At 59.2% G+C, this 24,778-nt stretch overlaps 2 protein-coding genes across 10 annotated transcripts; one reads left to right on the top strand and one right to left on the bottom strand.

The window, feature by feature from the left end:
- Positions 1 to 20,867, top strand: KMT2B (lysine methyltransferase 2B). Of its 5 annotated transcripts, none has more exons than XM_030942579.1 (37): positions 1 to 367; positions 1,454 to 1,526; positions 1,835 to 3,792; positions 4,309 to 4,449; positions 4,551 to 4,701; positions 4,979 to 5,258; positions 5,431 to 5,486; positions 5,716 to 5,991; positions 6,619 to 6,713; positions 6,971 to 7,069; positions 7,202 to 7,315; positions 7,434 to 7,580; positions 7,678 to 7,773; positions 8,195 to 8,312; positions 9,083 to 9,196; positions 9,362 to 9,546; positions 9,622 to 9,711; positions 9,805 to 9,909; positions 10,022 to 10,095; positions 10,699 to 10,814; positions 10,910 to 11,001; positions 11,083 to 11,220; positions 11,902 to 12,060; positions 12,290 to 12,410; positions 12,486 to 12,564; positions 12,655 to 12,815; positions 13,855 to 14,082; positions 14,162 to 15,455; positions 15,544 to 15,633; positions 15,710 to 15,819; positions 18,627 to 18,764; positions 18,849 to 18,923; positions 19,023 to 19,200; positions 19,623 to 19,730; positions 19,846 to 19,929; positions 20,049 to 20,178; positions 20,269 to 20,865. In XM_030942579.1, exons 1-37 carry the CDS (start codon positions 5 to 7, stop codon positions 20,542 to 20,544), a joined length of 8,112 nt encoding a protein of 2,703 aa, XP_030798439.1. In that variant the 5' UTR covers positions 1 to 4; the 3' UTR covers positions 20,545 to 20,865. The 5 variants fall into 5 exon arrangements, with proteins under 5 accessions (XP_030798439.1, XP_030798437.1, XP_030798440.1 ...); XM_030942577.1 differs by having other exon boundaries at positions 1,769 to 3,792; XM_030942578.1 differs by having other exon boundaries at positions 5 to 367; positions 1,769 to 3,792; positions 4,336 to 4,449; positions 20,269 to 20,867.
- IGFLR1 (IGF like family receptor 1) lies at positions 20,788 to 24,731 on the bottom strand. 5 transcript variants are annotated; one of them, XM_010369272.2, is made up of 5 exons: positions 24,646 to 24,731; positions 22,941 to 23,145; positions 22,303 to 22,487; positions 21,701 to 22,076; positions 20,788 to 21,617 (listed from the first exon to the last, which is right to left on the bottom strand). In XM_010369272.2, exons 2-5 carry the CDS (start codon positions 23,095 to 23,097, stop codon positions 21,292 to 21,294), a joined length of 1,044 nt encoding a protein of 347 aa, XP_010367574.1. In that variant the 5' UTR covers positions 23,098 to 23,145; positions 24,646 to 24,731; the 3' UTR covers positions 20,788 to 21,291. The 5 variants fall into 5 exon arrangements, with proteins under 5 accessions (XP_010367574.1, XP_030798443.1, XP_030798442.1 ...); XM_030942583.1 differs by having other exon boundaries at positions 21,701 to 21,845; positions 24,640 to 24,703; XM_030942582.1 differs by having other exon boundaries at positions 24,640 to 24,697.
- Positions 24,732 to 24,778: the final 47 nt, after the last annotated feature.

Genomic DNA, 24,778 nt, shown 5'->3' with positions numbered 1-24,778 from the left:
CAAGATGGCGGCGGCGGCGGGCGGCGGCAGTTGCCCCGGGCCTGGCTCCGCGCGGGGCCGCTTCCCGGGCCGGCCGCGGGGCGCCGGCGGGGGCGGGGGCCGCGGCGGACGGGGCAACGGGGCCGAAAGAGTGCGGGTAGCTCTGCGGCGCGGCGGTGGCGCGACGGGGCCGGGCGGAGCCGAGCCCGGGGAGGACACGGCCCTGCTCCGTTTGCTGGGGCTCCGCCGGGGCCTGCGCCGGCTCCGCCGCCTGTGGGCCGGCCCGCGGGTCCAGCGGGGCCGGGGCCGGGGTCGGGGCCGGGGCTGGGGCCTGAGTCGGGGCTGCGTGCCGGAGGAGGAGAGCAGTGACGGGGAATCCGACGAGGAGGTGAGGCGGTCGGAGGCGTCCCCAGCGCCGGGTGGGGCGGAGGCCGGGGCTTCCAGGGGTCTGGGTTGCCCCGGGGGTGGCGTGGGCAGGCCGGGTCCTCGGGGTTCCTTCGGAGAGACGGGGCACGGAGGGAGGGAGGCTGCATGCAGCTTCCGGGGGAAAGGGCCTCTGGAAGTGGGTAGAGAAGCCCAGGCTGCAGCCGGGCACTTGCGCCCGATGTCGGTCCTGCTGAAGTGTCCTGGGCCGATCCTTTTCGGCAGCTGGCAGAGCTAGGGCGGTGGAGGTTTGGGCGAGGAGGCAGTGGGGACTGCATGCCCAGCCAGTCGTGGTTGACAGCGGCAGCGTGGCCTTGGCAGACGGGTTGGAGCTGTCTGGGCTCTTACCTGTGGGCCGCCCTACCGGGCCTCGCAACCTTCTGGTTTCTCCAGGGCCCCAGTTCCTCTTGGCATCTCAGGTGGAATGGTGGAGGGTTTCCTCTTGGGGCTCGGGCTGAGCAGGAGTGGGATGAAGGCCGGGACTGGGCACCCTGGCAGGTCAGAGCTCAGCTCAGGATTTCTCCCCCAGCCTTTCAGAACAGGCAGGAAGGTGTGGGTTGCTACCCTGGACGGTTAATAACCACTTGAGGGCTTGCAGTGGAGCCTGTACGAAAGCCATCTGATGCCCTCCCTGCCCCTCCACTTGCCGGCCCCTGTTCCCAACTTAATTCAGAAAGAAATTGTGGCCCGAGAGGGTGTCAGTGGAGGTCCCACTTTGGTCTCAGTTGGACTCTGAGGGAATCTGAGTATGGGGACTGCTGCCTTCCTTGAGGAGACCCTGTCGTCTTCTCTCCTGAGCCAGTGAACCATGGCTTTGGTTGTGCTGGTGTGGTCCAGCACTGGGGATCCGGGTTCAGAATACCTGGCGCCTCCATCCCTAGGGAAAGACCCTGTCTTGCACTTCCCGTGACCTTTGAGTCTTTTTTGTTCTTTTTAAATAGGCAGGGGTATGTTAAGTGGGAACTGGGAATATTCCTCGATGCCTCAGGTGGAACGAGGGCTTTGGCACTGACTGCTGTTTCTCCCCTCCACCCCTGGTCCCCTAAATCAGGAGTTTCAGGGTTTTCATTCAGATGAAGATGTGGCCCCCAGTTCCCTGCGCTCTGCGCTCCGATCCCAGCGAGGTGAGTGACGGGGGAACTCCACCTCTGTAGCGTCACAGGAATTTATCCTCGCCCTTCGTGTCAGCTCTTCACTGTTCAACTAGTCTCTGTCAGTTGCCGAGTGTGTTCTGTGTTCAGAGTCCAAGCTAGTCTGGGCAGCGGGGGAAACACACAAGCAAGACTTAGTCCCTGCCCTCCTGGAGCGCTTTCCTCTGTCTGCAGGGCCGGCTTGATCCATCTCCCCACACCTATTCTCCTTTTAGGTCGAGCGCCCCGAGGTCGGGGTCGCAAGCATAAGACGACCCCCCTTCCTCCTCCTCGCCTAGCAGATGTGGCTCCTACCCCCCCAAAGACCCCTGCCCGGAAACGGGGTGAGGAAGGCACAGAACGGATGGTGCAGGCACTGACTGAACTTCTCCGGCGGGCCCAGGCACCCCCAGCACCCCGGAGCCGGGCATGTGAGCCCTCCACCCCCCGGCGGTCTCGGGGACGGCCCCCAGGACGGCCAGCAGGCCCCTGCAGGAGGAAGCAGCAAGCAGTAGTTGTGGCAGAAGCAGCTGTGACAATCCCCAAACCTGAGCCCCCACCTCCTGTGGTTCCAGTGAAACACCAAACTGGCAGCTGGAAGTGTAAGGAGGGACCCGGCCCAGGACCTGGGACCCCCAAGCGTGGAGGACAGTCAAGCCGTGGAGGCCGTGGAGGCAGGGGCCGAGGCCGAGGTGGTGGGCTCCCTTTTGTGATCAAGTTTGTTTCAAGGGCCAAAAGAGTAAAGATGGGACAATTGTCCTTGGGACTCGAATCAGGTCAGGGTCAAGGTCAACATGAGGAAACTTGGCAGGATGCCCCCCAAAGAAGAGTTGGATCTGGACAGGGAGGGAGCCCTTGCTGGAAAAAGCAGGAACAGAAGCTGGATGACGAGGGAGAAGAGAAGAAAGAAGAAGAAGAAAAAGACAAGGAGGAGGGAGAAGAGAAGGAAGAAAGAGCTGTAGCTGAGGAGATGATGCCAGCTGCGGAAAAGGAAGAGACAAAGCTGCCACCACCGCCTCTGACTCCTCCAGCCCCTTCACCTCCTCCGTCCCTCCCACCCCCTTCAACATCTCCTCCACCCCCACTCTGCCCTCCACCACCACCCCCAGTGTCCCCACCACCTCTACCATCCCCTCCACCGCCTCCCGCCCAAGAGGAGCAGGAAGAGTCCCCTCCTCCTGTGGTCCCAGCTACCTGCTCCAGGAAGAGGGGCCGGCCTCCCCTGACTCCCAGCCAGCGGGCGGAGCGGGAAGCTGCTCGGGCAGGGCCAGAGGGTACCTCTCCTCCCACTCCAACCCCCAGCACCGCCACGGGAGGCCCTCCGGAAGACAGTCCCACCGTGGCCCCCAAAAGTACCACCTTCCTGAAGAATATCCGGCAGTTTATTATGCCTGTGGTGAGTGCCCGCTCCTCCCGTGTCATCAAGACACCCCGGCGATTTATGGATGAAGACCCCCCCAAGCCCCCAAAGGTGGAGGTCTCACCTGTCCTGCGACCTCCCATCACCACCTCCCCACTTGTTCCCCAGGAACCAGCACCAGTCCCCTCTCCACCACGTGCCCCAACTCCTCCATCTACCCCAGTCCCACTCCCTGAGAAGAGACGGTCCATCCTAAGGGAACCCACATTTCGCTGGACCTCACTGACCCGGGAGCTGCCCCCTCCTCCCCCAGCCCCTCCACCTCCCCCAGCCCCCTCCCCACCCCCTGCTCCAGCCACCACCTCCCGGAGGCCCCTACTCCTTCGGGCCCCTCAGTTTACCCCAAGCGAAGCCCACCTGAAGATCTACGAATCGGTGCTTACTCCTCCTCCTCTTGGGGCTCCTGAAGCCCCTGAGCCAGAGCCTCCTCCTGCCGATGACTCTCCAGCTGAGCCTGAGCCTCGGGCAGTGGGCCGCACCAACCACCTCAGCCTGCCTCGATTCGCCCCTGTGGTCGCCACTCCTGTTAAGGCCGAGGTGTCCCCTCTCGGGGCTCCAGCTCTGAGCAACGGGCCACAGACACAGGCTCAGCTACTGCAGCCCCTGCAGGCCTTGCAAACCCAGCTCCTGCCCCAGGCGCTACCGCCACCACAGCCACAGCTGCAGCCACCGCCATCACCACAGCAGATGCCTCCCCTGGAAAAAGCCCGGATTGCGGGCCTGGGTTCCTTGCCACTGTCTGGGGTAGAGGAGAAGATGTTCAGCCTCCTCAAGAGAGCCAAAGTGCAGCTATTCAAGATCGACCAGCAGCAGCAGCAGAAGGTGGCAGCTTCCATGCCGGTGAGCATCGTATCTGGGCCCAGCGCACACCCAGCCATCCAGTCTCCATTCTCTGCAGTCCCTTAACCTCCCGCCTCCCTGGACACTTTCCAGCATTGCGGGGAACCCTCAGAATCTGACTTTCTGTGATCCCCCACCGTCCTTTGTTCCTCCCCAGCCCCGGCCCTTCCCTGTGCTAGTTCTCTGTCCCTGTCATTTTTTTTTTTTTGAGATAGAGTCTCTCTCTGTCACCCAGGCTGGAGTGCAGTGGCATGATCTTGGCTCGCTGTAGCCTTCGCTTCTGGGTTCAAGAGATTCTCCTGCCTCAGCCTCCCGAGTAATTGGGACTACAGGTGCCCGCCACCACACCTGGCTAATTTTTGTATGTTGAGTGGAGACAGGGTTTCACCACGTTGGCCAGGCTGGTCTCGAACTCCTGACCTCGTGATCTGCCCGCCTTGGCCTCCCAAAGTGCTGGGATTACAGGCATCAGCCACCACACCCGGCCCCCTGTCCTTATCTTTTTTCACTATCCAGCCCCTGACCCTGTTTATTCCCTGCCAGCCGAGCCCTGGGGGGCAGATGGAGGAGGTGGCCGGGGCTCTCAAGCAGGTCTCCGACAGAGGCCCTGTCCGGCCCGAGGATGAGTCGGTGGAAGCTAAGAGAGAGCGGCCCTCGGTATGCATCGGGAGGAGGGCCCTGAAGAAGACTGGCGGGAGGAGTGGGATTGTGGGAGCGCAAGCAGCAGCTGCCTGCCCACACTCTGATTTCTCCCCCAGGGTCCTGAGTCACCTGTGCAAGGTCCCCGCATCAAACACGTCTGCCGTCATGCTGCTGTGGCCCTGGGTCAGGCCCGGGCCATGGTGCCTGAAGATGTCCCTCGCCTCAGTGCCCTCCCTCTCCGGGATCGGCAGGACCTTGCCACAGAGGGTAGGTGGGGAGACTGGACAGCCATGTCAGGTTTGAGGATGACCCCACACTTGGGTGACATGCACCCAGAGCCTAGGAGAGAGGGAGCCAAGTCAGGTGCTCGGGGGTTAGGTGGCAAGCGGGCTTGAGTACTAGGTCCTAGAGCAACTTCGTTTGGGGGCACCAGGAACCTGGCGCTGTGAGAATGCCAGAGCCAGATTGTCGGAAAGCAGGGAAGTGAGGTATAAGGCCTGGTGGCTTTGTGGCTCCATCCCCTCCTCCCTGCCTGCTACAATAGATACATCATCGGCGTCTGAGACTGAGAGTGTCCCGTCACGGTCCCGGCGGGGAAAGGTGGAGACGGCAGGCCCTGGGGGAGACTCAGAGCCCGCAGGGTCTGGAGGGACCCTGACCCACACACCCCGGCGCTCACTGCCCTCCCATCACGGCAAGAAGATGCGGATGGCTCGATGTGGACACTGTCGGGGCTGCCTACGTGTGCAGGACTGTGGGTCCTGTGTCAACTGCCTAGACAAGCCCAAGTTTGGGGGCCCCAACACCAAGAAGCAGTGCTGTGTGTGAGTAGCTGGGGCGTGGCCTCGCTCCCGTGGGTGTCGGTCCTCTAGGCTTCCTGCCTCGCTCCTCTTCTGCCTGGCCAGAGCAGTGGGGTTGGCATTCTTGTGGAGAGCTTCCTCTCTTCCCCCAGACCACCAGTCCCCTACCCTGGTGACGTGCTGCTCCCCTCCCCAGATACCGGAAGTGTGACAAAATAGAGGCTCGGAAGATGGAACGACTGGCTAAAAAAGGTGACGAGCTTTAAGGAGCATTTCTTCTCAAAACCGTATTAGAGTTTGTGCTGTGGAGGGAGCTGTGTTTCTTTGCTCTCCTCCCTTGCAGCTCACGCTCTCTGTCTTCTCCGTTGTGTGCTTTCATAGCTCCCGCGTTCATTCCCTGCCCCGCTTCTTTTTGGCTTCTCTCCCAGTGTCCCGTGTCCCTGGCTGAGCTCAAATCCTACTAAGTCCCCTGTTCCCGCAGGCCGGACGATAGTGAAGACGCTGTTGCCCTGGGATTCCGATGAATCTCCTGAGGCCTCCCCTGGTCCTCCAGGCCCACGCCGGGGGGCGGGAGCTGGGGGGCCCCGGGAGGAGGTGGTGGCCCCCCCAGGGCCCGAGGAGCAGGACTCCCTCCTGCAGCGCAAGTCAGCCCGGCGCTGCGTCAAACAGCGACCCTCCTATGATATCTTCGAGGATTCGGATGACTCGGAGCCCGGGGGCCCCCCTGCTCCTCGGCGTCGGACCCCCCGAGAAAATGGTGCGAACTGCTTAATGCTTTCTCTTTTGATCCTTTATTTAGTCTTGTGTCTTTTGTGTAGGAGGGACAAGGCACCCAGACCCAGGGCTCTGTCAGTCTGATAGAGAAGGTGGCTGAGGGCAGAGGAGGAGGCAGTTTTTAGCTGGATGTACAGAACTGGCCTATGAGCTGCTCAGTGAGCCTAATGAGTGAGACTTAAGGGTCGTCCTAGGCCTGGTGCAGTGGCTCACACTTGTAATCCCAGCACTTTTGGGAGGCCGAAGTGGGAGGATCACTTGAGCCCAGGAGTTCAAGACCAGCCAGGGCAACAGAGTGGGACCCCATCTCTATAAAAGCAAAAGTTAGTTGTATGTGGTGGCACCCATCTGTGGTCTCAGCTACTCAGGAGGCTGAGGCAGGAGGATCGTCTGAGCCTGGGAGTTCAAGGCTGCGGTGGGCTATGGGTCACGCCACTGCATTCCAGTCTGGGCAACAGAGCGAGACCCTGCCTCAAAAAACAAGAAAGAGTCGTCCTGGCAGGTCTTGGTTAGTTAAAGAAGGCCCTGGGAATCCAGGTAACATTTGGGGTTGTAGAAGAAGAGGGGCGTGGAAGGGGAGGGACCTCACTGCTCATTGTGTCCTGACTAGAGCTGCCACTGCCAGAACCTGAGGAGCAGAGCCGGCCCCGCAAACCCACCCTGCAGCCTGTGTTGCAGCTCAAGGCCCGAAGGCGCCTGGACAAGGTCAGCACGGCCCGCTCCGAGAGCCCCTTCCCTCCAGGAGCTACTTGGCAAGTCAGAGTGACAGACACACCTGAGTGTCGTGGTGTGTCCACACAAGAGGACAGGCCCTGAGGGATGAGGCGGGCCTTGCCTGTCTGGAGAGCAGAGGGGTCTGGATCAGGGTCTGGGTCCAGTAGGCTGGGGGAAGGGCGGTGAGGAGAGGAGTCTGCATCTCGGCCAGGCTGGCAGCTCTGAACTCCCCCACCTTCCCTCCCCAGGATACTTTGGCCCCTGGCCCCTTTGCTTCTTTTCCCAATGGCTGGACTGGAAAGCAGAAGTCTCCTGATGGTGTGCACCGTGTCCGTGTGGATTTTAAGGTATGGCATTGAGTGGGGTGAGTTACAGAGCCTTTGGTTGGAAGAACCTTGATGACTGTGTCATTGAGAAGTCAGGTGGCTCTGCCTTGTGTGCCTGGCTGCCCTCTGATCCTGCGTCCTCTCTTCCCCCAGGAGGATTGTGATTTAGAGAACGTGTGGCTGATGGGGGGCCTGAGTGTGCTCACCTCTGTGCCAGGGGGCCCCCCGATGGTGTGCTTGCTGTGTGCCAGCAAAGGACTCCACGAGGTTAGATCTCCGCCTTTCTTCACAGACCCCCAGATCTCTTTCGGTCCTCACAGCCTGATTCCTTGGGCCCTCTGGCCTCATGCTATGCCCATCATTCACTCCCTGACCCTGTCCCCAGCTGGTGTTCTGCCAAGTCTGCTGTGACCCTTTCCACCCATTCTGCCTGGAGGAGGCTGAGCGGCCCCTGCCCCAGCATCACGACACCTGGTGCTGCCGTCGCTGCAAGTTCTGCCACGTCTGTGGACGCAAAGGCCGTGGATCCAAGGTTTGGGCCCAGGGGCCAGCCGGGGTGCGTGGAGGCCTGAAGGTGAGGGCATCCCTGTGCCAGTAGGTTTCGCCATCTCTGTCTCCACATTCAACAGCACCTCCTGGAGTGCGAGCGCTGCCGCCATGCTTACCACCCGGCCTGTCTAGGGCCCAGCTATCCAACCCGGGCCACACGCAAACGGCGCCACTGGGTGAGAGATGATGTTCATCCCTTAGCTTTGTCTCTAATGAATATCACCACCACCCCCAAACTTGCTCTAGGCTGAGGCTCTCAGGAAGAGCAGGGGTTGGGGATCCTCTTAAGAATTTGATTAGTAACATTTTCTCTTCAAAAATTTCACATAGGTCAGATTTATATTCAGAATTTGTGTGGAGTGGTTTTAGGAGCTTATGAATCTCACGTTCCATGGGCTCAGAATCCCCTGCTCTAGCCTGATGTCCACTCCTGCCCTCCTCCTGTTTCTCCTCCGTGTCTGTCCTGTGTGTCTTCTCCTCTTACCTATCCCTCCTTGCCTGCTTCCTGCATATCCCCAACTCCTCCTCTCCCGTCTCCCGCTCATGTAGCTCCAGCCCAGTGTCTGGCTTTCCCCTAACATCGCCCTGCTCCCCCAGATCTGTTCAGCCTGTGTGCGCTGTAAGAGCTGTGGGGCAACTCCAGGCAAGAACTGGGACGTCGAGTGGTCTGGAGATTACAGCCTCTGCCCCAGGTGCACCCAGCTATATGAGAAAGGTGGGGACCGGACAGGGGAACTGGACACTGGGGGCCACAGGGGAATGGCCAGGCTCCTCTACAGGCTTTAGCACAGACCCTCTTTTCTCATGGCTTTCCACCTTCTAGCTATGGGACTATCGCTTCAACTCAGGGAACTCTTCCACAGGAGTCCATCCAGTATGTAAAACAGGGACGCATAGCCCCTCTGAGGGTGGTGGGAGTGGAAGGCCTGGGACCCCACTATCTTGGTGTCTGAGGTACTTCCTGGAACCTCACGTCTCCACTGAGCAGTTTGGAAGTCTTATTCAGGCAGTACATCTGCAAGGCCCTGTGTTCTGCAGAGTCTGAAAAGAGGTCTCATCCTAAGGCCGAGCACAGTGGCTTGGAAGGCCAAGGCAGGTGGATCACCTGAGGTCAGGAGTTCGAGATCAGCCTGGCCAATGTGGTGAAACCCCATCTGTACTAAAAATACAAAAATTAGCCGGGCATGATGGTGGTTACCTGTAATCTCAGCTACTCGGGAGGCTGAGGCAGGAGAATTGCTTGAACCCAGGAGGCGGAGGTTGCAGTGAGCCGAGATCTCGCCATTGCACTCCAGCCTGGGTGACAGAGCAAGACTATGTCTCAAAAAAAAAAAAACTCATCCTCAAGCAGCTTTTAGGGAGTGGTAGGCACTCAAAGCTGGGGCATAACAGAGGCAGCTAAGGTACAGCTATTCTCTGAGCAGAGATGCTCAGGGCTGAGTGGGAACCCCAGCACCTCTGACTCTTTCTCTTCTTTTCCTCCAGGAAACTACTGCCCGATCTGCACACGCTGCTATGAAGACAACGACTATGAGAGCAAGATGATGCAGTGCGCACAGTGTGATCACTGGGTACATGCCAAGTGCGAGGGGCTCTCAGGTGAGTCGGAGCACCTGGGCTGCAGCCTCAACCCTGTGGAGACCCCTACCCCCACCACAGGCCCCGAGAGGACAGGTGGGCTAAGGATCTTTGCTGGCCTAGAGGCTGCTGGGAGCCCTCACATCCTCTGAAACCACTTTTCCCTTTCCTGCTTGGCTGTCCTAGATGAAGACTACGAGATCCTTTCAGGACTGCCAGATTCGGTGCTCTACACCTGCGGACCGTGTGCTGGGGCAGCACAGCCCCGCTGGCGAGAGGCCCTGAGCGGGGCCCTGCAGGGGGGCCTGCGCCAGGTGCTCCAGGGCCTGCTGAGCTCCAAGGTGGCGGGCCCACTGCTGCTCTGCACCCAGGTCTGGAGGACCCTGGAGGCAGGATGAGGTGGGGCCAGGCCCACCCCCAGCCCTGCTAACTTCCCCGCTTTGCAGTGTGGGCCGGATGGGAAGCAGCTGCACCCAGGACCCTGCGGCCTGCAAGCTGTGAGTCAGCGCTTTGAGGATGGCCTCTACAAGTCTGTGGTGAGTGGGACACCAGAAGGAGCAGGTGGGTGCCAGGAGGAGAAGGCTGGGGTTGCGCAGAGGTAACTCAGTCTCTGACAAACCCCCTTACAGCACAGCTTTATGGAGGACATGGTGGGCATCCTCATGCGGCACTCAGAGGAGGGAGAGACTCCAGAGCGCCGGGCTGGAGGCCAGATGAAGGGGCTCCTGCTGAAGGTGAGCTCTTCCGGGGACGCCTGTGGGGTAGGGGAGTGGGCCCTTCAGACCCTGCCCCTGCCAGCTCTCCTGGGGAAGCCGGCTCTTCTCATCCTGTTAACCCACTCCCCAGCTGCTAGAATCTGCGTTCGGCTGGTTCGACGCCCACGACCCCAAGTACTGGCGACGGAGTACCCGGCTGCCAAAGTGAGCAAGGCGGAGTAGCAGGAGGGAAGCCAGGGAGTTAGGGCAAGGCCAGGGCATGCAGGGGCCATGCTGGGCTAAGAAGAGATGAGCAGAGGTAGGGTCTGGAGCGGAGCTGGAGAGGAGGGTGGTGGAACCCGGGTGAGATTCCCTGGTGGTACTAGACTAGCAAAGCTTTGTTTCTGCTTTGTGCGGGCCAATGCTGGGGACAAAGCAGTGAGCGAGTCAAATTGGGCTCTGCTTAAAGAGCTCATTGTGGGGCCGGCCAGGCACTGAAGACCCAGATGGTCAGGGCAGTGATGGAGAATACCAGGGGGCGGTGGGGACCCAGAGGTGGTACCTTCTGGAGCCGAGGTGTCAGGGAAGCCTTCCTGAAAGAGATGACATTGGAGCAGACCTGGGGATGAAGAGTATTCCAGGCGTGAGGAGCAGCATTTCATATGTCCAAGGTGTCACAAGAGGGCCTGGCTTATTTGGTGAACTGAGAGAAGTTCCACGTGGAGAGGGAGCAGTGGGTGTCATGGCAAGTTGAGGCTGGTTTGTGGATGGGCCCCCGTTCAGCCGCTCTTGTTGGGCGCATCAGCTGCTAACCCTGCCTGTCCACAGCGGAGTCCTTCCCAACGCGGTGTTGCCCCCATCCCTGGATCATGTCTATGCACAGTGGAGACAACAGGAACCAGAGACCCCAGAATCAGGGCAGCCTCCAGGGGATCCCTCAGCAGGTACTGGGAAGTGGGGGTCCAGAAGCCAGGGCCCTGTGTTGGTGACCTGGCTCCAGGTCCTGATTCTTAGACCTCCCTTCACATTTCCTCTCTAGCATTCCAGGGCAAGGATCCGGCTGCCTTCTCACACCTGGAAGACCCCCGTCAGTGTGCACTTTGCCTCAAATACGGGGATGCAGACTCCAAGGTGAGGGCTGCTCTGTGACACACCAGGTTGTGGGGCCTGGTCCCGGGCCCCCCACATCATGCTACTCCTCTTCTGCCCCAGGAGGCGGGGCGGCTCCTGTACATCGGGCAGAATGAGTGGACACACGTCAACTGTGCCATCTGGTCGGCAGAAGTCTTCGAGGAGAACGACGGTTCCCTCAAGAATGTGCATGCTGCTGTGGCCCGAGGGAGGCAAATGGTGAGGGCGTGGGCCCAGAGAGGTGGGCAACCCTCTGGCTCTCGGGGAGGCCTCCTCTGGTGCAGACAGCTCTTACTTCACATTCCCTACCTGGCATCCTTTCACTGCCAGGCTGAGGTCTCTTGGTTGCCCTGGGACGTTGGTGCTGATGGCAGCTTTTTCATATGTGGGTCCTCTGGCCATAATCTGGGCCTGAAGCCTGGGAGTCTAAAAGTGAGAAGAGTGCCCATTGATTGAACCTGGGCTGCATGCTTTCCATGCTGGGTGGCGTTGAGCTCTCACTACATCCCTGTGAGGTTAGAATTCCCCCACTCCTCAGAGTGGTGCCTGGGCCAGGTACAGAGAGACCTGAAGCGCTCTTGGGCAATAGGGTGGTAGAGATTCCCACTGCAGGGGTATCTGTGAGGTTGACGGTAACACAACCTCTACCTGAAAACAGTGTGACAAAGATGGTCAGTGCCATCAGCAAGCATTAGCTGTTGTCATTCTCGCTTCAAAGAACCAGAGAGAGTTTGGCGTGCACCTGGGCCTGGATGCAGCTGGGGAGAGGCTGCGCCTGGGGACAGCCTGTGCCGTGCCAGGTGCCAGGCTAGACAGGGACCCATGCAGACTCAGTGGCAGTGGTGCCTGGCGCCCGGCCCCAGCCCTGGCTTCTCCCCTGAGCCACCCTCCCCTACGCAGCGCTGCGAGCTCTGCCTGAAGCCTGGTGCCACGGTGGGCTGCTGCCTGTCCTCCTGCCTCAGCAACTTCCACTTCATGTGTGCCCGGGCCAGCTACTGCATCTTCCAGGACGACAAGAAAGTCTTCTGTCAGAAACACACTGATCTCCTAGATGGCAAGGTGGGCCAGAACTGTGGGGCACACAGCTCTTTCCCCACCTATCTTCCTGTTCACTTAGGGACCCCTGTGGCCCCCAGGCCTGGCCTTATTGCCTCTCTGTCTCCTCATCTGTTTTCCCAGAGGCCTTTAGGCCAAGCCCCTGACTACTCAAACTTCACCTATCAAGTTATCCCTGGCATCCACCTCCCCCACCAATTCAGCCACCTCACTTTGCCACCCCCTCTTCCAGGAAATCGTGAACCCCGATGGTTTTGATGTTCTCCGCCGAGTCTATGTGGACTTCGAGGGCATCAACTTCAAGCGGAAGTTCTTGACGGGGCTTGAACCTGACGCCATCAATGTGCTCATTGGTAAGCTGCCTATTCTCCGCCCTGTCCTCCTGCCCTGGCCTGCCTGCCTTTCCTGACCTCCGCTTTGCACCACAGGCTCCATCCGCATTGACTCCCTGGGTACTCTGTCTGATCTCTCGGACTGCGAGGGACGGCTCTTCCCCATTGGCTACCAGTGAGCGGTTGGGGTGATCCATGGGGCCAGGGGACTTCATAGCTGGATCCCATTTCCCAACCATCCTAACCGTCTTGTCCCACACGCCAGGTGCTCCCGTCTGTACTGGAGCACGGTGGATGCTCGGAGGCGCTGCTGGTATCGGTGCCGAATTCTGGAGTATCGGCCATGGGGGCCACGGGAAGAGCCAGCTCACCTGGAGGCTGCAGAGGAGAACCAGACCATTGTGCACAGCCCCGCCCCTTCCTCAGGTGTGGCATTGGCTCTGTCTTCTTCCTGAATGCCGCTCTCCCTAAACAAACCTACAGATCTCTGTTCCCCGCTCCCTTTTGTAAACTCTAGGAGGCTTGCTCTTGCTTCAGTTGCTGTAACGTAGCGGCAACTCGCTTACTGCCGTGCCTTGCGTGCCAGGGGCTGTGCCTGGCTTTTCATGGGAAGTGAGGTGGGGAGAGCGGCACGCTGTCTGCTTGAGTGGGGTGCTGGCTTTTGGACGACTGCAGGGAGCAGAGTGCTTACAGCTCCCTAACTTGGGGCTCTGTGCTCATGTAATGCTCCCCAGTGTTGCCATACTACACCTCAAAGGGGACAGTGGCGAAACACAGTAACATGGTGGGGGAGGTGGAATTGGACCTGGATCTGCTCAGCTCCCAAACCGGCCCCCTTCGAGCCATGCTGGTGGTGGGATGTAGCTGAGAGCTGGATGGCACAGGGCAAAGAATGGGCTTGGAAATGGGGAAGTTTGTTGTGGGCAGAGCAGGAGACGGAAGAGATTTGGATGATAGAAAGGGCTTAATTCCAGGTTGGAGCATGACAAGAAGTGGACAGAGGAGGAGGAGGGTACACCCATCCTGTCTGGAAACGAGGGAGTGTTGGGTGGAGGAGGGAGATCAGTTTGCAGAGGTTGGGTGGCGCCAGGTAATGGAGAACCTTCGGGCTGGGGCGGGCGGGGGCATCTGATGTGGCAGGGATGCACCAGGCAAGTGACAAAGTGGTAGGACTGGCCATGCTGGAGAGAGGGCATATCTCCATGGCATGCAAAGCCTGCAGCAGAGAGATGGCAAGGAACGAGTGGGGAGTGGCCCTGAAGGGTCCCTGGCCCAGGTGTGTGCGGGTTTTGCCGACTCCGCGTTGGGCTTGGCCTGGGTGATCACTGGAAACTGGGGCCTGTTGTGACTGGGTCAGGGTGGGGGACCTGGGAGGCACAGTGGCTCAGGAGGAGGGCAGGAGGGCACGTGGGCAGGCTTTGGCGCAGAGCCCCTACCACCCCAGTGCCATTTCTCGCCTCTTCAGAGCCCCCAGGTGGTGAGGACCCCCCACTGGACACAGATGTCCTTGTCCCTGGAGCTCCTGAGCGCCACTCGCCCATTCAGAACCTGGACCCCCCACTGCGGCCAGATTCAGGCAGCGCCCCTCCTCCAGCCCCCCGTTCCTTCTCAGGGGCTCGAATCAAAGTGCCCAACTACTCACCGTCCCGGAGGCCCTTGGGGGGTGTCTCCTTTGGCCCCCTGCCCTCCCCTGGTGAGCACTGGGCATGTGGGGGTTGGGGTTGGAGCTGGGGAGATGGGAGCTGCTGGTGACACCAACCCTCCCCCAACAGGAAGTCCATCTTCGCTGACCCACCACATCCCCACAGTGGGAGACCCGGACTTCCCAGCTCCCCCTAGACGCTCCCGTCGTCCCAGCCCTTTGGCCCCCAGGCCGCCTCCGTCCCGGCGGGCCTCCCCTCCTCTCAAAACCTCCCCTCAGCTCAGGGTGCCCCCTCCTACCTCAGTCGTCACAGCCCTCACACCTACCTCAGGGGAGCTGGCTCCCCCTGGCCCGGCCCCATCTCCACCACCCCCTGAAGACCTGGGCCCAGACTTCGAGGACATGGAGGTGGTGTCAGGACTGAGTGCTGCTGACCTGGACTTCGCGGCCAGCCTGCTGGGGACTGAGCCCTTCCAGGAAGAGATTGTAGCCGCTGGGGCCATGGGGAGCAGCCATGGGGGCCCAGGGGACAGCTCCGAGGAGGAGGCCAGCCCCAGCTCCCGCTACATCCACTTCCCTGTGACTGTGGTGTCCGCCCCTGGCCTGGCCCCCAGCGCCCCCCCTGGAGCCCCCCGCATTGAACAGCTGGACGGCGTGGACGACGGCACTGACAGTGAGGCCGAGGCGGTGCAGCAGCCTCGGGGCCAGGGCACTCCTCCTTCAGGGCCAGGAGTAGGCCGGGCAGGGGTCCTCGGGGCTGCAGGGGACAGGGCCCGGCCTCCTGAGGACCTGCCATCAGAAATTGTGGATTTTGTGTTGAAGAACCTAGGGGGGCCTGGGGAGGGAGGTGCTGGCCCTAGAGAGGAGTCGCTCCCCCCGGCGCCTCCCCTGGCTAATGGCAGCCAGCCCCCCCAGGGTCTGCCTGCCAGTCCAGCTGACCCCACCCGCACATTTGCCTGGCTCCCAGGGGCCCCGGGGGTCCGGGTGTTAAGCCTTGGCCCTGCCCCTGAGCCCCCCAAACCTGCCACATCCAAAATCATCCTTGTCAACAAGCTGGGGCAAGTATTTGTGAAGATGGCTGGGGAGGGTGAACCTGTCCCACCCCCAGTGAAGCAGCCACCGTTGCCCCCCACCATTTCCCCAACAGCTCCCACCTCCTGGACTCTGCCCCCAGGCCCCCTCCTCGGCGTGCTGCCCGTGGTCGGGGTGGTCCGCCCTGCCCCACCCCCACCGCCCACTCCCCTGACGCTGGTGCTGAGCAGTGGGCCAGCCAGCCCGCCCCGCCAGGCCATCCGCGTCAAGAGGGTGTCCACTTTCTCTGGCCGGTCCCCGCCAGCACCTCCCCCATACAAAGCCCCCCGGCTGGATGAAGATGGAGAGGCCTCAGAGGACATCCCCCAGGTTCTGGGGCTTGGCAGTGGCGGGTGAGTGTGGGTGCTGAGACTGGCAGAGCAGGCAAGGGGGCGGATGGGTGGGAGATGCGGCTCATCCTTCTCGGGCTCGCCCTCCCAGGTGTAGCCGTGTGAGGATGAAAACCCCCACAGTGCGCGGGGTCCTTGACCTGGATCGGCCTGGGGAGCCCGCTGGGGAAGAAAGTCCTGGGTGAGTGACCAGGCCTCTCTCCCTGGAGGGTCTGGGACCTCTGCCCTTCCCCTTCCTGACAGGTCTCTTCTCGCAGGCTCCTCCAGGAACGGTCCCCTTTGCTGCCACTTCCGGAAGGTGGTCCTCCCCAAGTCCCCGATGGTCCCCCAGACCTGCTGCTTGAGTCCCAGTGGCACCACTATTCAGGTAGGGACCGGTCTTGCCCTCTCTCTCCCTCCTTGCCTGTGCTTGGCTGAGCTGGGTGACTCACAGATGCAGAATCAGTCTGCTTTGAAAACCAGTATCTACTCCCGGGGGCCAAGCCTGAGCCTCAGTGCTAGGGTTAGAGATGACCTTGGGGAGTCTCTGGCCTTGTGGGAGAAACAGATGTGGAAATGATATTTCGGCTCTATGTGGGATCCTCTTAAAGGTCTTTGTCCAGCATGCCCAAGAGCCCAGGGGAGGGCCTCAGAGCCTAGCCTGCCAAGGGCTGAGAGTTAGCTTCATAGAGTAGCCAAAGGTGAAGTTCTAGGATGATCCAGAGAGAATGCAACCCACCTAGCGCCCAGATGATGGTCAGGGACAGTGGGAAGATCAGAAGAGTGGTGTCCCAGAGGCTCGGGGAAGGGAGTCATCACATCTCAGCTGCCACAGAGACTACCAGGCCTATGGAGTCTAGGGTTGGTGTCCAGTGAGAGCAGGTGGCACAGGGTGGGATGTTGTGTCAGAGTCCAGAATTGAGACCATGGTTGAGGAAGGCAAAACAGCCCAGGCACCTGGCCAGAGTTCAGCTAAGGATGGTGAGGGGGAGGTGGGCCAGTAGCGTGGAGGTGCTTGGTGTGAGGGCCGAGACAGCGGAGGCATGGATGGCAGGGAAGGGCAGGCTGGGATGGAAAAGGCAGTGGGAGGAGGCCTGGTGGCCGGTTTTGAACTGGTGACCTCTGAGGTAAAGGAGAGGAGGGGAAGCAGGTGTTTATGCAGAAACTGTAATAGGTAGGGGTGGAGACCCCTGGAGGAGGCGTGGCTGGTAGACTGCTTGAAGCTGGGGGGAGTTTTCTGTTGGTCCTTTAGGGCAGTGGTGGGAGGAATGGCTGCGGCCAGGTAAGCTCGTGGTCAAGCAGCCTGAGGCTGGGATTTTGTGGTGGCCCAATCCTGTCCAGATGTTTGGATTTTCTCATGACACAGAGCTCAGTTGCTGAGCGGGGAAGCAGAGTGACATGGATTGAGACTGCCTAACTCAGAGGCTGCTTATGTCTCAGAGATGACATGAGAATATGGCAGTGGCCTTGGGAGGTCCCTGTCCTCAGGGGCCAGACCACATTTTGGTGCAGGACACAGACACGTTAGCAAGGGCAGGTTAGAGTGGGCACTGAGAAAGCGAGCAGTGAGAACACCTGCCAGGGTCCTATGGTCAGTCCTGCCATGTTCGGGAAACAGTGGAGGTGAGGGTTGGGGGACACGGGGAAGAAGTTGTCAGAGGTGGACTCTGGGGCACTGAGGCCTGGAGAGGACGGGAGTCACACGGCAGGAGTGTTGCTTTAGAGTCTCCCTTGGGGTGGGGGAGGTGGGGCAGGGTGGCCTGGAGAGGTGACATCGGGAGAGTGTGGCCATGTGGGTTTTGCCTCTCCTAAAGCCTGTTCCACTCAAGCTTTCGTGCCTCCAACTCCCAGTGGTCAGTCCCCAGCCCACACCTGCTTGAGCAGCAGCAGCGTTTGGTGCAGCGGATCCCTCCCGCCTTGAAGCATTGTCTTCCCTGGCTTCCAAGGCTGCTCCTGCTCTCACCTCTGGTCCTGCCTCCTTGCCCACAGCTGTCAGTCAAGATGTGTGCCGGGGCCTTGGCCTTGACTTCTCTGTATGCTCACTCCCAGGGGCTCCCTTCCAGCTTGGTGGCTGTACTCCTGTCTGTGTTCTGATTGTCTCCACATTGCTCTCTCCAGCCTAGACCCTGTTCCTGAACTGTGGCCTCCTCCATCCCGTCCTGCTGCCTGCCCACCATCTCCACCAGCAGGTTGCAGGGGGAGGTTTCTAAGAGGCCTCTCAAAGTCAGCCTGTCCCAAACTAAGCCCTCTGCCTGCACGCCAAACCCATTCTTCTTTCACCTTCGCTATCTCAGTCCATGGCAGTTTTATCCTTCCAGGTGTTCAGGCCCAGTGTTGTCCTGACCCCCAAGCCACTTCTTCACATCCACATGTACTACGTCAGCATGTCCCGTCTGCCCTGTTTAATCTGTTAACCCTTGAGAAATCCACTAAATAGCTCATAACTTACAGTATACTTGGCTCTGTGCATGTGAGCCTATATAATAATATATTTGTAGCTGGGCGCAGTGGCTCACGCCTGTAATCCCAGCACTTTGGGAGGCCAAGGCAGGTGGATCACCTGAGGTCAGCCTGGCCAACATGGTGAAACCCTGTCTATACTAAAAATACAAAAATTAGCCGGGTGTGGTGGTGGGCACCTGTAATCTTAGCTACTCAGGAGGCTGAGGCATGAGAATTGCTTGAATCTGAGAGGCAGAGGTTGCAGTGAGCCGAGATCGCGCCATTGCATTCCAGCCTGGGTGCCAGAACGAGACTCTGTCTCAAAAAATGATATTATATATTTGTAATAGTTACAGAAATCTGCTGCATCTAAAAAAAAGACGTGCAAAATATAATTCTCTGGTATTTTAAATTTTGTGTGGGAAACAGAATAATGACAGGTAGATGGGATGTATGGGACACTGGGTTTGAGTGAGCCCTAGGCGTGTCCTGCCAAAAGGCCCCAAGCCTCCGTGGAATGCTCTTGTACCTTAGAAGTCCTGCAGAAGAGGAGCCACAGGCTCCTTAGGGGAAGAAATGTTCATTCTGCAGCGCCCACTGGGTAATTGGAGCAGAAGGAGGGCCATTAGACCCTAGTATCTGTGTCTGCGCCTAGGGGTGGAGAGAGTGGTGTCTGCTGGGAGCGCAGCGGGGCTCAGGGGCTTTTGAGTCCAGGAAGGGTGATCTTCACTCCAGCCTGCTTCTTGGGACCAGGTGAGGCTTCGAGCTCTGAGGAAGAGCCTCCATCCCCAGATGATAAAGAGAACCAGGCCCCGAAACGGACTGGCCCACATCTGCGCTTCGAGATCAGCAGTGAGGATGGGTTCAGCGTGGAGGCAGAGAGCTTGGAGGGTGAGTTTGGGGGGTGCAGTGGCAGGAGGGAGAGTGTTCATAAAACACCATCCTGACTCAGCCCTGGCTCTGCTGTCTCCCCAGGGGCGTGGAGAACTCTGATCGAGAAAGTGCAAGAGGCCCGAGGGCATGCCCGACTCAGACATCTCTCCTTTAGTGGTAAGGAGTAGGCCCCGCAGGAGGCTGGGGGCTGGATGTCTCCCTGAGGGCACCATGGGCCCTCCACATGACAGGTGTGTCCTCAACATCTCCCCTCAGGAATGAGTGGGGCGAGACTCCTGGGCATCCACCATGATGCTGTCATCTTCCTGGCCGAGCAGCTTCCCGGAGCCCAGCGTTGCCAGCACTATAAGTTCCGTTACCACCAGCAGGGAGAGGGCCAGGAGGAGCCGCCCCTGAATCCCCATGGGGCTGCTCGGGCAGAGGTCTATCTCCGGTGAGAGGTCTAGGGTGTGATGCCCGGGTCAGGATGCCCCTATGAGAGCTCTTGAGGTTGGGAGTTAACTGTGTAGTTACATATTTATATACTGTATATATACTATATGTTTATATATATATGTGGAAGTTGGAAACCGAGGCCTGGGGAGGAGACATTAGGTCACTTCAAGAGTTATTTCTAGAGCTGGCCACACTCAGTGGCTCACACCTGTAATCCCACCACTTTGGGAGGCTGAGGCAGGAGGATCGCATGAGCCCAGGGTTCGAGACCAGCGTGGGCAACATGGCAAAACCGCATCTGTAAAATAAAAATGTAAAGAAGAGTTATTTCTAGAGCTGACATAAGAATGAACCCCACCCATTTCCCTGTTAGCCCTGTCTTCAATAGTATATTTCTCCTTCCCCTGCTCCCACCTGCAGGAAGTGCACCTTTGACATGTTCAACTTCCTGGCCTCCCAGCACCGGGTGCTCCCTGAGGGGGCCACCTGTGACGAGGAAGAGGATGAGGTGCAGCTCAGGTCAACCAGGTATGGAGTGTGAGCTGGGGGGCAGATGGTGGTCTGGAAGGGTCTTAGAGAGTGAGCACGGGTGAGAGAGGTCTTTCTGAGCACCAGCCTGGGTGACCCTGCTGTCCCTCACCAGACGTGCCACCAGCCTGGAGCTGCCCATGGCCATGCGCTTTCGTCACCTTAAGAAGACGTCCAAAGAAGCTGTGGGTGTCTACAGGTGAGTGGGGTTGGGGGGGAGGATGCCCCTTGGGTGGACGGACAGGTGCACTGGGTAGGGGGTACCACCTGGTTTCTGTCCCCCTCCCCCCTGAGTTCCCTGTTTGTCCTGCCCTGCAGATCAGCCATCCACGGGCGAGGCCTGTTCTGTAAGCGCAACATCGATGCAGGGGAGATGGTCATCGAGTACTCCGGCATCGTCATCCGCTCCGTGCTGACTGACAAGCGGGAGAAGTTCTACGATGGGAAGGTGGGCTCCCAGTGGCCGTGGGAAGACAGTGGGTGAAGCGAGCCTGTCCACAGGGACAGAGCACCTGATCTCCCCACCTCATCCCTGCAGGGCATCGGGTGCTATATGTTCCGCATGGATGACTTTGATGTAGTGGACGCCACGATGCATGGCAATGCCGCCCGCTTCATCAACCACTCTTGTGAGCCCAACTGCTTCTCTCGGGTCATCCACGTGGAGGGCCAGAAACACATTGTCATCTTCGCCCTGCGCCGCATCCTGCGTGGTGAGGAGCTCACCTACGACTACAAGTTCCCTATCGAGGATGCCAGCAACAAGCTGCCCTGCAACTGTGGCGCCAAGCGCTGCCGTCGGTTCCTTAACTGAGGCCGTGGTTGCCCACCACGACCCCTCACACCTCCTGCTGCCGTCGCTGCCATCTTGCCCCTAGCCTGGGGGCCCCCCAGCCCCTCCCAGAGCATCTCACCCCCATCCTCATGTTCAGGGTGGATGTGGGCATGCAGGCGACAAGGGCCCTGCCTCCACCCCTCCAGCCCACCCAGCAATCGCCCCCTTTCTGCCCTGGGGGCCCAGGATGTAGATATTGTACAAAAGTTTCTAAATCCCTTCTTTTCTATGCACTTTTTTATTTAAGAGGTGGGGTCCCAGGTGGGAACCCCCCCACAATAAAGTCTGTCAATGTTTGGAGAGGTTGTCTTCCCATTTGTAGGGTATGGGGGCAGGTAGGAACCCCACTTCTACACACCCACCCATCATAAGCCAAGGAAGTTCATCAGCCTCAACAGATAGGTGAGGCCATCATTGAGAATGAGAAGTCAGTCTTGGGGTCTGTTACGGCTTCAGAACAACACAGAACACAGCACGTGTCTGTAGCAGGGATGTTGCCCAGAGGGGATTCTGGTGGCCCAGAGGCACCTGGGGTCAACCCTCCCACATGTGGCCCTGTGTGTATGTTGGAATAGGCCCTTCTAGGGCAAAGAGCAGTGAGGATAGCTGTTGGGTCTTTGCCTAATTAGGATTGTACTTCAAGAAGTACTTCAAAGCTAATTGTATACTGGGCTTAGTAGTCAACAAAGTTCTTTATTGAGTTTGTTAAGCCCAGCAAACCCCAGATCAGCCAAGCTTGGACAGCACCCGCAATGCATCTGCCCGCCCTAGCTGGGCGAGGTGTGTGCCAAGCTGGCCCAGAGAGGCAGAGGGCTCCCTTGCCACCACCATCTCAATCAGAGCCCGCAGCGGCGAGCGACTCGGCCGCAGCGAATAGGCAAAGGTGGACCAGGCAGCAGGCAGCCCGTATCTCGCGGCCAGGTGTCGAGTAGTGCCGTGGGCCATGCCCCCACCTGGCCCAGGCTCAGGGTCCAGCAGTACAATTAGCTCTTCCAGCACCTCCAGCTCATCCAGGAGGCGAGACAGGGGCTGTGACCCCAGACCGGGCAGTTCTGGAAGAAAAGGGAAGGGTAAAGGGGAGGAAGGGTGGGCGTCCAGTCCACCTTCCCCGCCCCGGGTCTCCTCCAGGACTAACCCCTGCTCAGGAGTGGAAGTAGAGAGGCCTTCCATGTGTCCCCTGTCTCCAGGGCGCCTGGGGAGGACAGATGCGAGGAGGAAGGGGCGTGGGTGTTGGGAACTCCGCAGACCAAACCAGGATAGGGATAGGGGTCGGCATTCTCCTTGGGCCGGCAGAAGTGCCAGAGCAGAAAGAACAGGAGGATCGCTGTCACCGCCAAGGTCAGGAGCAGGACCAGCACCAACAGCGGGAGGAAAGTCGGCAAGGCCTGCTGAGGGATGGGCTCAGGGGTCCTCCAGGCAATGGAACTTGCTGGTGAGCTGCGCTCCTGGGAGCTAGGGGCGCCTGGGTTTCCAGGTGTGAGGGGGCAGGGCCTCTTGGCAGGGACCGGCCTCTGGGGATAAGGGGTTGGAGTAAAGCTGGAGGCCACACTCCACTCCTGCCCGCTCCCAAACCTTTCATCTTTATACCCTTTAATGGGGCCACATCCCATGTGATATGGTACCTGATAAGGTAGTTGGGCCCCGCAAGGCCCAACTTATGTGGGGCTACGCCCGCTCCCTACATCTAGGCCCCCCACCTCCCGCACGCCCTTGCCCGGCCGGGAGTCCCATCCGCACCTCTCTGCAGCGCCACAGGGCTCTGCCCCCGCCCGCGGCGGGAGTGGGGGTCACCGCTCCGCCGCCGCAGGGGCTACATAGCTCCGCACCGTCGGAGTTGCACTGCCCAGAAGAACACTCTCGGAATGGGAGCGTAACGAAATCGCCGTGGTCATTGAGCCCGCAGTTTTCCCGGAACTCATAATCTAGCGGGAAAACTGCTCTCCAGCGCGGCCGTCTAGCCCGCCCCTGCTCAGGCTACGCCCTCTCCCTTCGCCCTATCCCAGCGTGCCCCGCCCCTCCAGGACGCTCCCAGCCTATCAGCGTGCGCTCCGCTCCTGTCACTTTTCTCCGGGCTCGCCTTTTCATTCCCCGCCTGCTCTGCTCCGAGCTCCGCCCACTCCCGGTTTATCTACATAAAGCCCACCCTTTCCACGGGGCCCCTATCCCGCCTCTCCAGCCACATCCCTTCGCTGTTGCCCTACGGTAGCCCGCACTATCTGCACAGGCTCTGCCTGCCATCCCTGTGTGATCTACATAAGGCCCACCGCTTAGACCCGTAAGCAAGACTCTGGCCCGTAGCCCACAGACCTCACCCCTTCCCCGCTCCCTATCACCTGCAAGCTCCGCCCAAGCAAGGCTGGGTCTCGGATTCTCACCCGGGCAGGGGGGCGGCCCGAAGCGCTGCAGGCAGCTGCTGCAGCACTTGTTGTCTGGGTTCCAGTATTCAAGGCGGCCGCAGTACTGGGAGGCTTCCGGCAGTGACGCCAGAGCCAGAAGCAGCAAGGCCCTCAGGAGGCATCGTCCAGGCCCCATCTGGGGGGCCGTGATAGGGGGATCTCCAAACACAGCGCCTCTGCCACACTTTCCGGGGAAACCGGGCAGAAGAAAGGACGCGGTGATGTGGGGGAACAGAATTCCCACGCCTCTTCGGAAGCCGGGAATCTACCCTCGAGTCCCCATCCCCCAACTGAGCCGGTTATCAGAGAAGCCCACAAAGCCAAAAGGGAACTAAGAGAGAGCACTGCGGATCTAGATTGCAAGAATGCATATCCCACCTCTGCCATTTCCTCACCCACCCACCTTCCCTTTTCCATCCCTAAAATGAGACAATAATAGCACCTGTCTCATAGGGTTATTGTGGAGAATTAGAACCGTTATTAGAAGTAAAGCAGGGGCTGGGTGCCGTGGCTCATGCCTGTAATCCCAACACTTCGGGAGGCCAAGACAGGAGGACCACTTGAGCCCAGGAGTTCGAGAGATCAGCCTGGACAACAAAATGTAACCCCATCTCTACAAAAAAAAAAAAAAAAAAAAAGCAAAGCACTTTGCCAAGTGCAGTGGCTCACATCTGTAGTCCCTGCTACTAGGGAGGCCAAGGTGGGAGGATTGCTTGAGCCACTAATTATAGACCAGCCTGGGCAACACAGTAAGACCTCATCTCTAAAAACAAAACCAAAACAACTGGCTGCTGGGCGCAGTGGCTCACGCCTGTAATCCCAACACTTTGGGAGGCCAAGGTGGGTGGATCACCTGAGGTCAGTAGTTCAAAACCAGCGTGGCCTACATGGTGAAACGCTGTTTCTATTAAAAATACAAAATTAGCTGGGCGTGGTAGCGCATGCCTATAAATCCCAGCTACTTGGGAGGCTGAGGCAGGAGAATTGCTTGAACCTAGGAGGTGGAGGCTGCAGTGAGCTGAAATTGTGCCACTGCACTCCAGCCTGAGCAACAAGAGTGAAACTTTTTTTTTTTTTTTTTTTTTTTTTTTGAGATGGTCTCGCTCTGTCACCCAGGCTGGAGTGCAGTGGCCAGATCTCAGCTCACTGCAAGCTCCGCCTCCCGGGTTCATGCCATTCTCCTGCCTCAGCCTCCTGAGTAGCTGGAACTACAGGCACCCGACCCCTCACCTGGCTAGTTTTATGTATTTTTTAGTAGAGACGGGGTTTCACCATGTTAGCCAGGATGGTCTCGATCTCCTGACCTCGTGATCCACCCGTCTCGGCCTCCCAAAGTGCTGGGATTACAGGCTTGAGCCACCGAGCCCGGCCAAGAGTGAAACTCTTTAAAAAAAACAAAAACAAAAACAAGCTAAAGTGCTGAGAATAGCACCTCACATATAGTAAACTCAATGTTTAAGTGTAAGCATTACTAACTCCCATCTCAATTTGGCAGGGACGGAGGAGACAGCCCTGTACTGACTGAGACCACCTCCCAGCACCTCACCTCACCTCACCTTCCAATCCTCATCTCCTTGGGGCTAGGACTCCTCCCACCTGCCACAACCAGGTCTCTCCCCCTTAAATAAGCCTCAGATGGAGGTGCTAAGGTTTTCAGCACAAGGTGTCCCCACCCTACCATTACCGTTAGGGTCCTGGGTCCCAAGCTGGCTGTGCCAAGTTCCTCAGCTGAAGTTGTGGCCAGGACCCAGTCTTGTTTCCCCTTTTCGTCACATGTGTGGGTGGAGGGAAATGCCAAACCACAGCAAAAGCAAGTT

The sequence above is a fragment of the Rhinopithecus roxellana genome, chromosome 12, assembly GCF_007565055.1.
Source record: "Rhinopithecus roxellana isolate Shanxi Qingling chromosome 12, ASM756505v1, whole genome shotgun sequence".
NCBI classification, from domain to species: Eukaryota; Metazoa; Chordata; class Mammalia; order Primates; family Cercopithecidae; genus Rhinopithecus; species Rhinopithecus roxellana.
Note: the sequence above shows the minus strand (reverse complement) of the source record. Positions and strands in the feature narration are given on the sequence as shown.